This window comes from Chrysochloris asiatica, unplaced genomic scaffold, assembly GCF_000296735.1.
Source record: "Chrysochloris asiatica unplaced genomic scaffold, ChrAsi1.0 scaffold00091, whole genome shotgun sequence".
NCBI lineage: Eukaryota > Metazoa > Chordata > Mammalia > Afrosoricida > Chrysochloridae > Chrysochloris > Chrysochloris asiatica.
The window spans coordinates 4418153-4434396 of NW_006408609.1; the positions used below are offsets into that span (position 1 = coordinate 4418153).

A 16244-nucleotide genomic window follows, 5' to 3' on the forward strand; every position below is an offset into this window, starting at 1 on the left:
ATCCAAAATAAATGTCATTGTATCACATTGAAAACATCTTTGGATCAAATTCTCAGAAGACACGTGAGCTAAAATTTATTTTGTATTATAACTCCCAGAACATATTTTCTCATAACACATATTCCATGATCTCCTTTTGAATGCTAGTGAATATTTAAATTAAGGGCTTTTCTTTTTTTTTTTTTTGTTAAAGAAAGATTGGCAATACATTGTTCATGCTTTAAAAGAGGAAGCCTGTTTTAATGAGTCCTAAAAAAGCTTTCAAGAAAAATATTGTTGAAAGAAAGAAGTGTATTATTTATTTTATATCTTCCACATATTCTGGATATAGTCTTCAAATGTCTCTTTAAAACCACAGAAAAACATACTGGATTTTTCTTTTTCTTTCCAAAATATTCAGAGACGGGAAATTATATAAAATCATTAATACTTTGATTTATAATGAGCACAATGTTGTGAGCAATCATTTTCTTTAGACAGAATAAGACCAACACTACATATGCTTCATTGCTCAACTAATCTTCAGAATATCTCAGGCAGAAAGGTCATAGTGAGCATTTTTGCTCTCTACAGGATATCCATTTATAGTGAATCAAAAATCTGTATCCTTATACACGTATTCCACTGAAACCCTTTCCAGGGAAAACAAGAAGGAAAGATAAGCAAACACAAAAGCTTTAAGAACTAGCTATGTTTGACTATTTAAGTCTTTTTAGCATGATCTGATGACAAAAGTCAGCACAAAGATGACTGCCAGACAGAGATTAATAAAGACCAAAAAAAAAAAAAAAAAGACAAAAACAAAAACAAAAACAAAAAAAAAACAATAAAGAATAGACTTTCTTCTTTTCCAGCTAGTAACATTTTGTCCTATATTTATGTACCTCGGATTGAAATGAGTACTCAGGACTAGGTCATAGCTTCATATAGTTGCAATTACATTCACTGGTGGAGCTCTGAAAAATACCTGCAACTGGTTTATACCCCAAAACAATTAAATCAGAATCTCCAGGGTGTATTTTAAGAGCTTCTCAGATGATCTAAGGTGCAGGTTGTCTAGATTCATCTTGGTGACCTTTAGTAGAACTATCTCAGAATGACGTTTGTGTGCTTGTGGGGGATAATGCTGAGAAGGGAGAAGAAATTTACATTGGGGATTGATATTAAGTATTTAAAATAGCTTATCTTCCACATTCCTTAGACTAGAATCACAATGTGAGAATAATTGCTCACAATTTAATAGTTGAGAAAATTAAATTGTATGTATGCATAAGAGACCTTGCTGGGTAAGCCTCATAAACTATTTATTATTGAATATGACTGTCTCATTATAATATTATGTGCCCTGAAACAAGCAGTGTTTAAATGAGTATTCAGTGAATGATGAAAACACAGAACCAAAAATCCCACTGTCATTGAGTCCATTCCAACTCGTACTGACCTCTAATACAGAGTAGAACTGCCCATAGCCTTTCCAAGGTTGTAAATCTTTACCGAAGCTGACTACCACATTTTTCTTCCCTCGAGCAGCTGGTGGATTCAAACTGCCAACCTTTTGGTTAGCAGCCAAGTTCTTTAATTACCTCGCTGCCTAGTTCCCTCAATAATTGATACTATATATTAATAAGGGGGTTTGACTGGACCTGCAAACTATAAAATGTGGGTCAAATTTGACTTGCCACCTATTTTGTAACTGAAGTGTAATTGAAAATCAGTCACTCAACATGTTGATGACAATTGGAGAACCATGGAAGAGTGAAATAGTTGCAAATGGATTTTGTAAAAAACGTTTCTGGACTTCTCGAAAAGATGATCTGCAGCATATGTTTAGTTTTAAAATTCATAAAACTAAAACATTGCTAGATTACTAAATCACTTTGTAAAGCATTTTTTAAAAGTTAAAAAGCTATCTAGGTTATATGAATATAATATCATGAATATTCTAAAAAGATGACAAATACACACGTTACTTATGTTTTCTTTCTTTATCTGAAAGTGGACCATTCACTGAGAAGAATTAATGGAAAATACCAAACTGACAAAATGAATTAACAGTAAAAGTGGTGTGGCATATATTTTGGGGTGCTTAGCAACACAGAAATCACTTCAGAGTACTAAACGAGAGGGTGTTTTATTTAAATAAGACCATATTGCCAAATGTTTTACCTTGTTTTATAATGAGGCAATGCCTAATCTACCATAGCTGCACTAATCTAAGTTAAATGATAGGACAGAGAACATCTCTTAAAGTGAAGAGACAAGAGGAATGGAGACACACTTACCATCTGTCATTCCTTCCCTTCGATGAGGTAGTGCTGGTTGTTGGTCCATTCGCCCTCCCTTATGTTTTTTAGTGGGCCTAGGCCTCTGACTTTGACTCAGGGCTGCACTGGTGTTACTGTCAGTAGAAAATGGGCTGGTTGGTCTAGGTCTTTGAGAGGAAGGAAAGGCTTTACCTAAAAAAAAAAGGGGAGGGGGTAGGGGGAATGGGGGATAGTAAATGTTACTATAAAACAGTGATCCTGCCCTTTTTGTATTTCTCTCTTATTAAGACTGACTTGTCTACCTGCCTGAAGAAGCTCTTTGAAGATACTAATACTACTCCATCTTTATAGAAGAAAAAAAAATTGCCCTGCTACATTAATTTTGTTCTATATTTAATAAACGTACAATATCCTCCACCAAACAAATTGACAAAAAGCAAACCTCCCAATCAAAGCTTGATATTTTTTTAATGAATCTGTATTTAACCTTGACAGTGATCTATTCACAGATACATGAAAATTCATGTCTTAAAAGTAAAGAAGCTAATTTTGAGATGAATTGTGTATTGTCTTATTTGTGTATTAAAATTTCATCCACAGAATCAAAATCTCTGAGCACAGGAAGAAGAAGAAGAAAACAATGTCTTGTACTAATTGCATTTGAAAGTTTACATGAAAGGTCTGCTCAGACAAACATATATTAAGTTGACCTTACTGCCCACACATGTACACAATGATTTTTACCTTTTATAGCAGAAAACTTAATCGCATCAGTGTATAGGATAGTTGATTAAAAACCACCTTATTCAAAGTACAGTAGGTGTTTTCTGATGAGTATTATTGTAGCTGAGCAGACTCCAATTGTCATTGGAAAATGACATATGCTGTGTCCTTTTCTTTTGGTTTAATGTGCACATGTGAGGAAATGGATTCTGGGAAAACGTTAGCTTGTAAATTTCAACAATTTATAATTTTGATACCATGTAGGTTATGGTAAAAGAGTCTTGGTTTATGTGCATGTACTTATTCTTTTGTGAATGCATTCATTTCACACAAAATTATTGTGCATTATTAGCTAATAGCATACATGCAAGAAATGCATTTATGTCCTCTAATTTATTAGTTTCCTTGCTCTTTCTCACTGCTTTGCTTGTAGCTATGCAACAAAAAGCACTCAGGCAACATAAAGTTTCTGACTTATGGCTTATAAAGCAAGAAAATTCAAATAACTACCATATTACAACATATTTTAGTTTGGATGCTATATGAAAAATAAACCTCTGCAATGCTCAGGAAATCCTTTCCTATTTCCTTAGATGATTGCTAATGCATGCTCAAAAGAAATATTGGTGATATAATTCAAAGGAAAAGTTTAAGATTTTTTTTTTTTATATATATATAACCTAAGTTTAGAGAAGAGTCAAAATAAGTTTTCTTTATTTTGTGCTTGGTTTCTTTTTTTACTTTATTATTTGAATACCATCAAGATTTCAAAAATCTACCTAATATTTCATTAATTTGTTTCTTAAGTTAGTTCAGTTTCATTCAGTCCAAGGTCAGTGGTTCAAACCCAGCAGTTAGTGTACAGGAAAAGATGAGGCTATCAGCTCCTATAAAGATTTAAAACCCTATAAAGGGTCACTATGAGTAGAAATTAACTCTATGACAGTGGGTTCAGTTGTTTATATCTACAAGTAAATAAACATACTCAAATAGAAGCATGCATCACACTAAAATTATTTTGCACCAATTAAGTAAATGATTACTTATCTAATATTAGAGTAAACCCCGTATTCTTTCTTATGGAATGAGCAGCCACATGAAAAATGATATAATTGGTCTTCTATATATTGCATTTTATTTATTTTTATACTTTAAATATGACTTTTTAAATAATTTTTAAATAAAATACTTTTATATATTACTCTCAGAAACTAAAATTAGATTTCTCCAAAAAGTAATGCACATGTAGCATCACTTTGTTCAATTTACAAATGCAGTGGGTTTATTTTTAATTAGCATCCTTTCAAATAAATAATAAATTATTGGATTAAATCTTAACAGTTAAACAATTAATAAAACCATCAGCCATCTGAACAGTTAGACTGACAGCCTTAGACCCATTCACCCCATGCTTGAGAAAGCCTTTCCAAAAAGTACATCTGCAGAAGAAGATGGGGCAAAGGAAAGTAATGGAGAGAAAAGCTGGATATTTTTGATCATCAGGTATATTATTAATTGTGTGCGGGTTTTGCAAACTGAGTTACTGAAAATTTAATGGATAGCATAGTTTCTCTTTTGCTGTAATATACAAACGAAGGTTATTCCAATTAAATCAGCAGCACCATGAATAGAAAAGGAAAGAAAAGACGAAAGGTGGTAAGAAGAGCCTATTTTTGGCTCTGCAAAACTAGCATCAGAAGAGAGTTCTGGTTACTGAGCACACTACTTTTGCTCATGCATGTTAAAGAAAGCCCTGCAGTCAGACTCACTGAAGAGAAAGAATCGGAGATAAAAAGTTCAGTGTCCAAAAGAAAAGATTCTCTCATGCAGAAAGTGTTGACTTGGAATCTACCAACCTGTTCTTGTAAGGCTAGTTCCATCCAGCCTAAAACCAGCTTTATCTGCTGCTGCCATCAGTGCTTGTGCAAAACTGCCGCTGGCAAAGATGGCGCCATCTGAGGAGCTACCTACACTAGATCTATGACTAGAAAAGTTACGATCCTCATCAGATGCAGAGCCCCATCCATTTACCATTGAACCTAGAAACAAATGTAGTTGTCTAGTGAGTTGTAAATAATGGATATCTTATCCACTTGTACAGACTATACTAATAAGCAAGTAGCCACCACAGCTCCTTGCTTCTTCCTTGAGGTAAATCATCATAACTTCTTAAGCCATGTGCAAGCCACATCCACATTTTGAACATTCTTCAAGCACGCGAATGAGCCTCATTTAAACCTGTAGCTCTTGTACACATGAACAAAACATGTTCTACATAGTTCAATTTTTACATTTCAAAATGCATTATATGATTATTTCCCAGAAAAACAATTGCAGTGTATATTTTAAGGTTTTACAACTCAGAGAGTAAAACTCTTTTCTTGAAACAAGTTACAATGTATTTAAATTTATCAAGAGCTCATTGAAAGAAATAATGTAAATATACTTTTAAGTTGAATGCATATTCCACTGACAACCTGCATGAAACCTACAGCTGTGTATTGCACAAGGGCTACAACTATTTCAAGATTTATAAACAAAAACCGTAAATAACAATGAAAACTAATAAACAAAAAACATTAAATAACAATGAAAACTAATAAACAAAAAACAATGGAAAAATAATATCAAGTATAAATCAAAGAACATAAGAAAAACACGCATCTTTCAAAAAGTTCTATTAATTTTAAAGTCCAGCTTGTTTCTTTGCTTTTTATTACTGTATGCATGCCAGTTTTCTCTTTGATACTGCTCTTATTAGATATTATAAAGAACATTACCAGTATTAATATGGATTTTGGGGCAACACCTAACAGGACAAAGAGAAAAACAACTCTTTTATGTACAAAAAGCTATAAAATGTGAAGATACTGTTAACTAGTATTCTTAAATTAATGGCAAGTCATTTACAATGCTATGGTTTTCTTAGACCTGTTACTTAATAAAATTAGTATTAAAAATTTATTTAAGCTTGTGCCATAGAGTCAGTTCTTACATAACCATCTTGTTTAGGGTTACTGAGGAGCAGTTGGTGGGCTTGAATTGCTGACCTTGTGATTAGCAATACAGTGCTTACCCTTCAGCATCACACCAGGACTCCTTATTTAAGTTTGGTAACGGTGGTACGGCACCAAGTCAGTTCTGATTCATAGCTATCATGTACTGGGTTTCTGAGGCAGGAAATCATTACTGGAACAGAAAGCCTTATCTTTCTCCTGGAGTGGCTGGTAGATTTGAAATGCTGTCTTTGAGGTTAGCAGCACTACATGTAACCGCTATGCTAAGTTTGTTGTTGTTGTTGTTATACACCATTAATTCATGACACAATAAACTACCAAGTATTGCTTGTCCTGTGTTATTTAGGAAGAGCAAAAAGTATTTTTAAAAAGACATTATTAAAGATGTCTAAATCAATTAAATATTTACAAGTTAGGGCTAAAATTCAAGTATTATAGATTATTTCCTCTTTTCTCTGCTATTTAAGAGACAATTGTATAGTAGGGAACATTGCTGTGATACAGTATTTATAATCTTAGTCACGGTACCAGGATACAAAAACACAAGTTCATGCACTTTCAAGAGAGAGAAAACAGAAACCAAAGGGGTTGGAAGGATCTAAGAAGTTAAAAGGGTGTTATATATAACAGAGAATGGTCGAGTTTTGATTCTATTTGCCAAAAGCACAGAGATACACTTTTTACTTTCCAAACAAACTCCCTTGACACAGACCACTGCAAGAAAGTCAAGATAATGCCAGCGACTGAGCCTCCTCTGAAAGAGCCATTTCTGAGTTAATAATCACAAGTCAAGGACCAACAGCCCAAAATGAAAGGAAAAATGATGCAGTAGGCTTTGCCATATAATCTTACAGTAGATAAGAAAAAATCAAAGTGATGCAGTGAGTGATCACAAAAGAATATGAAACCCTAGAACTGAGAACGGTTTTGAAATATTTGAAAATTCAGCCCCAATTCCGCTCCCTTGTGGTGTGTTCTGTATTTTCAAATGTCTGCTAAACATTTGTAAGTAAATTCTCGTCAGCTATTATGAGTCAGAACCAAGTCAATGACACTTAACATTACAAACCAACTGCTAACTTCAAGGTTGGTGGTTCAAACGCACCAACTGCTCCTCAGAAACCCTATACAGAGTTGCTATGAGTCAGATCCCACTTGACCACACTTAACAACAATTAACCATTGCAAGTGCAAATCACGTACCATCTTCTTTATCACCCAAGCTCATTTTCACTCCTCTCCTTAGAAGATTTAATCTCTCTGCCTTCTGTATTTCTCAATATGTATATGTATATACACACATATACATATATGGAGCTCTGGTAGCGTAGTGGTTACGAATCGGACTGTGAACCTTAAGGTCAGCGGTTCGAAACTACTAGCCGCTCCGCAGGAGAAAGATGAGGCTTTCTACTCCTGTAAGGATTTACACCCTCGGAAACCCTGAACAGGGTCTCTATGGGTCGGAACCGACTCGACGGTACTTAACAACAACAACAAATATATATATATATATGGTTAGGATTAATATTAATGCACTGGACTTCAAAGTTGGTTTGAGCTGCAAAGTGGGTGGTTCAAGCTCACCAGCTGCTCCTCAGAAACCCTGTACAAGGTCGCTATGGGTCAGAACTGACTTGATGGCACTTAACAACAACAACATGTTCATATACATATATGAACTTGAAAATTTTCATGGAAAATTTTAATTACCTTTCCATTTTATTTTTCCACAAATCTTTTGAAGTCCCCATGTATGCACAAACATACATATATACATGCAAGAGTCCTGGTGTTGTGCTGTACAATAAGCATGAACTGCTAACCACAAGGTTGGCAATTCAAACCCAACAGCTGCTCCTCAGAAACCCTATAAAGGGTCACTATCAATCGGAACTGACTCAACGACACTTAACTATAGATATACATATATAAACATATACATACACAGTACTGGTGTGGCCCTGTGGGTTAATGCGCCAGATTACAAAGCCATTTAAACTGCAAGGTTGGCGGTTCAAGCTCACCAGATGCATCTTGGGAACCCTGTACAGGGTAGCTATGGGTCAGAACCAACTGGATGGCACTTAACAACAACAACAACATACACACATACATATATGTTTTGTTGTTTTTAAGTGCCGTAGAGTTGGTTCCAATCCATAGCGACCCTGTATAGGGTTTCTGAGGAGCTGCTCTCTCTCTCCATATATATATATGGTGGTGGTTGTGGTGATGTATATATATATCCTTCTCTAAATTGTGGAATTTCAGAATTAAAAATTACTTAATTTTTATATATTTTGTACAGTAGAAATTCATCATTCATATATTGAACTAAATGTCTTCAATTTTTTTCATTATTCACTATAAATTCTATGTGAGAGTCGATTTGATATACAATTTCCTAGCAATGACCTAATTTTTAATTACAGAAAGATAATCTTATAGGTAGTCTTATACAACAATTTTAATTATGGAATATTATGTTAGCTATTTCTTGTTAATTATTTGAACAATGGAGAAAGCAGTGATGTAATCATCTAAAAAGAGAAAGAAAAAAAATAATTTGCATGTATCTTGGTTATGGTTTGATAGAATTTAAGACATTGATACATATCATAAAACATAAGCAATGTTTGTGATCATTGGTTTTCCTTTAGCAATGTAAATATAAACATAAACATTGAAATGAACACCAGGTAAAAACAGCTCAACTAGAGAATCTCAGCAAATTACAAGCAATCGATGCCAATTTGACACTTTATAGTCCCATCATAATCAATACATATTTAAACATTTAATGAAAAATGAATTTCTGTCATATAACCAAATTTATTTCTGTTCACATTTTCAATCGTTCCAAATTTCTTAGATTTAAATTTGCTGAAAGGCCAAAACATACCTCAATTTTATATCAGACTGCTAAAGAAGAAATCCACATAGGACATTTAAATTGTTGCTCAAATGTTACTGAGCAGTAAAATACCATGATAAAGTGGCATCTTGCTGTGTCTCTATTACATCTTCAGCACTAAAATTAATTTATGATCAGTCATCAATTCATTTACATGTCATTATATGCTAAATCCTTCCTTGCTGATAAATGCTTATCCTTAGATCCATTAAGCTAGAGTAAAGTCTGTGCTTTATAATATGACCCAGCTAATTGTTGCATTACCATTTTTATGAGATAGAAAATCTACCTACATATTCCCTATTTTTCCAGCCAATATTTAATCCAGGAACACTTATTATTAAATGCTATGTGTCTATCTGTTAAGCGAAATCTTTAGCTATAAGTGTCTTTAGAAAAATCAATCCAAATATTGACCAATGCCTAGATATGGAAACCGTGTCTAATCTATAGAAGTCCTTACTTCCCTGAAACATATTGAATATGCAACAATTCCACCTACACTCCTCAGAGAGAAAGAAATATGTGTTATATATGCAAAGCAAAGGAAGCAATTTAAAAAAAAAAATCTTCCTCGGGACATACGACACCTGTTAACTTATTTTTCTCAGCTAAAAATTGCACATATAAGATTTCCCTTTTATCATGTACATTTAGAAGTAAATGCTTCACTTGTTTTTAAAAACATCAATGCAGTTAAGGTCTTATAAGAATCTAATATCAGTACGTTTAGCAAGCTCTCTCCAATATTCCTTAACACTGATAATATTGTCCTTAAAAGACTTGCTATGGAAATAAGACTTCAGAGTATATTCTTTAGCGACTGAGGTTCTAAAAGCTGTGTGGCTGAGTCAGATGATAAGGCTGCCAGGTTTTTATTGTTTTCTTCCTGATCTGAGGTGGGAGTTACAGTAAAAACTTTCAAAGAAATAAAATAGGAAACTTTAGAGCCATGATTTCCTCTTAGCCATGGTATTTATGTGGGATGCAGCAGTCTAGGAAATTTTTATTCATTTCACTTAACAGCACTTACTCTCAGCTTTACTTTTTTGTGATCAGTGAGCCAGTTAGAATCTTGGCTGCATGCTCAGGATATTTTCCCCCGCCTTCTCTCATTGCTTCTTGTTTCTTTTTTCCTATTATGGTGTCATTAAATTCAGGAAACCCTTGCCCTTGACTCCCACCATGAAAGTTACAGAGAGATTTATTGAAGTCTCTCCCCCTTGTTCCCTAAGCACAGTGGGTTTGGTATTTGGGAAGACATATCACAAGTATATTCCGGAAGACAGAAAAAGTCCTCCAATTTTACTTTCGAGTCCAAAACAGAGTATGATGTGCTATAACCAGAAAGTTTTTATACTTTATTGCAACCAAAAACATATAAATTATAATTTTACAGTAAAAATGACAAAAATAAGAGCCCTAAAAAAAGTACCACCACTAGAGTTGGATTTTTTTCAACATAGAACTTAAATAGGAGGAAAATGTATAATAAAAGTTTATTTTCAAGATATATTATTTTAATATTAAGTGATAAGGTAAAGACTAACATTTCCAGATAGAAAATTTTATGTTAGGAGTCTTGGTGTGGTGCTATAAGATAACCACTGGCCTGCAAGGTAGCTTTGAACTGCAAGGTTCAAATCCACGAGCTGCTTCTCAGAAACCCTAAACAGGTTTGGTATTAATCATAATCTACTCATCACCACTAAACAAGAGCAACATTAGTATAAATACATATTTATGAGGACATTTCAAAAAAGTTTACAAAATAAATGGAATTGGAAGATTAACAGCACTTAGCAACAATAAAGTTTCATATACAGACTTATTACTATCATTCTAGCTGATTTAAGCTTTTAGGGATCGAACATATCTGTTAACTCTATTTAATAGAAATAGTCATTTGTTTTATGGAAATGAAAAAAAACTAGTTGGGAATTTCAGGTGAAAATAACTAGCATTTATTTAAATGAAAAACAAATTAGGAATTAAAAGTTATTTCTGGTAAGTTCAGAATGCTTTTCATGGGCCTTTACCATCTTAAAAATAGACGGTCAAACAAGATGGTATCTTCTTTATTGCCCACCTCATTTTGCATGATTAAAAGTAGCCCTAAGTTTCATATGTGCACCTCCCCACACTGTTACACACACACATAATACTCACATAGTCTACTAAATCTGACTCATACATTCTGTATACACTAACACATATGCACACAAACAAATTTTTGATAAAGTGTATTTACTATTAACATTTTATTTATATTTACTTGTTGGGCTGCTAACTTCAAGGGCAGCAGTTTGAAACTACCAGCCATTCCACCGGAAAAGATGAGATTTTTCTGCTCCCATTAAGATTTATAGCCTAGGAAACCCAATGTAGTGTTGCTATGAGTCAGAACCGATTCCCTGGCGCACCACCACCACCATATTACACTTAATCCTAGAAAGCAAATTCAATCTTTAATCGTACCTTATCCAAAAAATTATTGTTGAACAAGAAAATAAAATTTAGAGTATCCTATTTGGCTATTTTTGTATAGAATACAATTTGTTTTACTAAGGAAATGCATTATTATTCATAGGAGGAATTAATCATGGAATACACACCTAAACATCCTGAGGTTTTTATGTATGGCAGTAATTAGGCTGTGAATTCATATAGGAAAGCAAGTATGCTTTCTTAGTAATAAAAGCTTTATTTGAAATGAATATTATAATAGTTACAAGAGAAAGCTGATTGTTTTTTAACCTTAGTTGCATTAGAAAGTCTAAAATGTTGCTAACAGGTGAGACTGGAAAAACGCAAAATGCCATTTTCCTCATTTAGTGATATATTTAGCATCTTTGACATTACAATATTTAATAAAAGAACTACATGGACTGTAGCTGACTGTTTATGCATTATTATTGCAATTCTTTATTGCATTTCTAATGGAAAGGCATCAGTATCATTAGTGAGATATGCAAAAATATGCAGAATTTTACCCTGAAGGAGATTATGCTAGAAATCCCTGCAAAGGGGCTTAATTTAATAGTGCGCTCATAAGTCATCTCTCTGCATTCAAAGATTTAAACTTTTGCTCTGCCACCTTCAGTTGGATCTGGATTTCAAATCACAGCAGTATATATCTGCAGTTCTTAAATCTTAATTAGCCTGGCAAGCACGCCAGCGCCTGGGTAAGAAGAAACACTGAGAAGCGGGCTTATATATTACTCATTGTGTAATTCAGAAAGGAATGGAGAAGAAAATCATATGTCTTGATGCGTCTTCATCACTGACATAAACCAGTTTCCATCTGTATTTGCAGAACTTTTATAACAACATCAACATGTAGTTAAAAATCTGTGAAAGTGGTGAAGTTCTTGGAGTAAAAATAAATTTAAAGGGACTGAAGTAAAATATATTCAAGGATGAAGGACATCACCCAGATAAATACAATGTATGAGTTTCTGAGAATACCCAAGTGAAAAGCAAAGGCTAGACTTGTTTGTGGTGGTTGTTGTTAGATGCCACGGATTCAGCTCCCCAATCATAGAATACCCATGCATAATGGGATCAAACCATAATGCTCCATAGAGCTTTCCGTGGCTAATTTTCTGTAGCAATTTACCAGGCCTTTCTTCATAAACTGTCTTGGTCTGGAAGTTCTGCTTAAACATGTACAGTTTCACAGCAGTGACAGATGAATAGTTTCAATGTTTGAATGGCACTGGCTGGAGAATGAACCTGGGTTTCCAGTAAGGAAGGTGAGAATTCTACCACTGAACTTTTGTGTGTGTGTGGTGTTGTAGGATAAAGCACTGGACTGCAAGTCAGTTTGGACCACAAGGTCGGTAGTTCAAACTCACCAGTCACTTATTCAAAACCCTATACTGGTCACTATCAGTTGGAATTGATTTGACAGCACTTAACAACAGCAATGCCATTTAATGGAGTCCTGGTGTGGCGCAGTAGGATAAACCCAGGACTGCCAACCCCAAGGTCAGCGATTCAAGCTCACCAGATCCTCCTCAGAAACATTGTACAGAGTTGGAACCAACTCAAGGGCACTTAACAACAATAACATGCCATTTAAAGGCATTGGTAGCATAGTTATGAGTCAAGCTGCCAACCTTAAGGTCGGAAGTTCAAAACTACCAGCTGTTCCGCAGGAGAAAGATGAGGCTTTCTGCTAGTAAAGATTTACAGCCTCGGAAACCCTGTTCTGCGTCTCTATGAGTCGGAACCAACTCCATGGTACTTAACAAGAACATATGTCAAAGGATGATATTTAAGGGGAGAGAAAGCCTGGAGTTTAACTTTGTATGCAGTCATTTCAACCTGAATATTTTCCATCAAATTTCATAACTTTAAATCCTGGGAACTAAGCTGTGCATCAGCCTTGGGATCACCATAGATGAGTGCTGATTGCAACTTTTCATTTATTGAGCAGGCAAACAGGATGCCAAACGAGTAAACAGTAAAAATAACTGCTTCTTGACGGAGGAGCCATTATTGGATTCAGCAGTATGAAAGGCATTAATGTATGGTTTATCTCACTATATATTTTTTCCACTCCAAAAATAATACTATGTATAACCTTAGAGAGGCTTATTCTGAAGGCTTTTGTTTATTTTCGTCACTGAATGATTTCACAGTTAAAATATCAAGAAGTGTTTTAAGATTTGTATGTTGCTCCTGATACACAAAATACATCATTTCTAAAAGTCAAGGCTTTTTATGTCATGGAGCGGGTTCCCTAGTACAGTGAACTTTTCATGAAAGCCCTGGATATAATTGCATTTTCTTTCATGACTTTAAAGCTTTTTAAAATTCATGAATTTTCTTATCATTTTTGCAGCAAAGCAAAAGTATTCCAAAATCCTTTTTGAATTTTGTGTTTAATATTAACATATTTAAAATGTTACAGAAATAGATGGAGTGGAATAAATCTTACATAAGAAAGTATTTGATTTTCAATGCATTTTAATGTTACAAAACAGACAGCTATTCTTATTAAATTGGTTCCATTACCTGTCACAGAGCTGTCTAGATTGTCCATGCTGGATCCTGGTGTCTGCTCTAGTGCTCTCAGGGGTCTGGGTATTTCTAAAGCTTCCTCTTCATCATCAGCATCATCATCTGGAACATCTGTTTCCAAATCAGAAATCAAGGCTCCGGACACATAGCCTAATGGTGGAACCGGAGGCTGAGGAGGTTGGTTATTGCTTTGAATGTGCCTAGAATTCATATGAGGAAAAAAAAAAATTGTTAATATTCAATGCAATTTTAATTAGAATTAAACAGCATGCTTGCTCTGAGTCATAGTAACTAATTTTGTCTACTTCCTTTCAACTACTTAATAGAAATTTTATACCTTAAAGTGCTTTCTTATACTTCAGCAGAAACAGTTATACTTATACCATTAGTCCTCAAAAATTTATGGAAAAATGGGATCAAAAGATAGTGGAATTTTTCCTTGCAATTTTTTAAGGCTTCTCATCAAAGAAAAAGGAAAGACAATCAATATAGAGTCTTCAATTCTTCACAGGGTTTTATGGAGTGATAGCCAGTCAGTTGCTGCCAGTCAATTCTGCCTCATGCCAACCTCTTGAACGTCAGAATGGCTGGTTTGTTTTGGAAGGAGATCACCAATACTTTTCCAAGGCATTTCTGGGTGGACACAAACCTCTAGTCTTTCAGTCAGCAGTCGTTGTTGTTGTTATGTGCCATGGAGTCGATTCTGACTCATAGTGACCCTGTGCAGGGTTTCCAAGGCTGTAAATCTTTACAGCAGCAGAAAGCCTCACCTTTCTCCTGCGGAACAGCTGGTAGTTTCGAACTGGTGACCTAAAGGTTCACAACCCAATTGGTAACCACTATGTTACCAGAACTCCTCAGAGCACATGAATCATTTGGATTGACATGGTGTGATGTTGTTGTTGTTGTTTAGTGTCCTGGAATCAGTTCTGATTCCTAGGGACCCTGCATAGGGTTTTCAAGGAGTGGCTGGTACGTTTAAATCACTGATCTTATGCTTATCCTACAGCACTACACCAAAAAGGAAAATGCTGACTCATATTTTTATTTAAAAAAAAAAAAAATCCTAAAGAGATGAGCAATATTTGTACCAAACAAATTCTTTAAAAAAAATGGATGTTCTTTTTGCTTGACAAATTGCATCTTTTCTTTACCTTGATGCAAACATATTTAAAGCACCTTGCTATATAAGGGAATCCTGATATGGTGCTATGGGATAAGCATTAGACTATTAACCACCAGCCACTCCTAGAAAATCCTATACAGGGTCATTATGAGTTAGAATTGACTCAATAGCATTTAAAAACAACAAGTGTATAAGAGGTATGTATCCTGAGTAGCACAAATGGTTAAAAGGCTTGGCTCCTTACTGAAAGGCTGGAGGTTTGCATCCACCCAGAGGTGCCTGAGACTAAAGGTCTGGTGATCTACTTCTAACAAACTAGTGATTGCCAACCCTATGACACAAAGTTCTCTGCTGACACGTGGGGTCACCGCGAACTGGAATGGACTCGATGGCAACTGGTCTGATATTATGTCTTTCTTTTGCTCTTTATGAGAGAGACAAATCATGGGCTTTGCATTTTTACTCTCAGATTTTAAATTAAAGATGTAAAATTATTTTCCTTTATCATTTACAATTTTTTAGAAAAAAAATTTATTCTTTCAGAATAATTTAATATTCCTTTCCCAACTACATTTTGAGTTTGAACTTACTCAGATTTATCTTTTTTTTTTTTTTTTTATCTTTAGTATCAAAGATTTTAGTTCTAGAAGCAACAAAAATATCATCATCTCAATTTAATAGCTTAAGAATTTAAGGCCTCAAGTTATTACTTGGCCATCAACACAACTCATTCATTGAGAAGACAGGGACAGAAAGCAAATATACTAACTACTATTAGAGAAAATCTTATGCCGATGGCCATATCTTGCGCTAAGCATTTCTTCAAATCTGTTTGTTAATCAAGGATGAAGTGAAGCAAATGACAGCAAAGGAATATAAGGTGATTATGAGGCTTTCTGCTCCCATAAAGATTACAGCCTTGGAAACCCTATACATGATTGCTATGAGTCAGAACTGACTCCAAGGCACACCACCACCATCACTATATATATATATATATATATACACATATATTTGTTGTTAAGTACTGTGGAGTCAGTTCTGGCTCATAGTGACCCTGCACAGGGTTTCCGAGGCTATATAAACCTTTACGGGAGCAGAATGTCTCATCTTTCTCCTGCAGAACTGCTGGTAGTGTTGAACTGCTGACCTTGAGGTTGGCAGCCTGA

The 16244-nt window shown here is 34.6% G+C and overlaps 1 protein-coding gene across 1 annotated transcript in view; it reads right to left on the bottom strand.

The window, feature by feature from the left end:
• The window catches only part of ROBO2 (roundabout, axon guidance receptor, homolog 2 (Drosophila)), a gene marked incomplete at its 5' end in the record, with an annotated part of 881870 nt that overhangs the window by 7126 nt on the left and 858500 nt on the right, over positions 1-16244 (bottom strand). Inside the window, 2 exons of the mRNA XM_006866447.1 lie at positions 2283-2456; positions 13944-14149. Of these exons, the coding sequence (XP_006866509.1) occupies positions 2283-2456; positions 13944-14149 (380 nt within the window). The remainder of the gene's footprint in view (positions 1-2282; positions 2457-13943; positions 14150-16244) is intronic.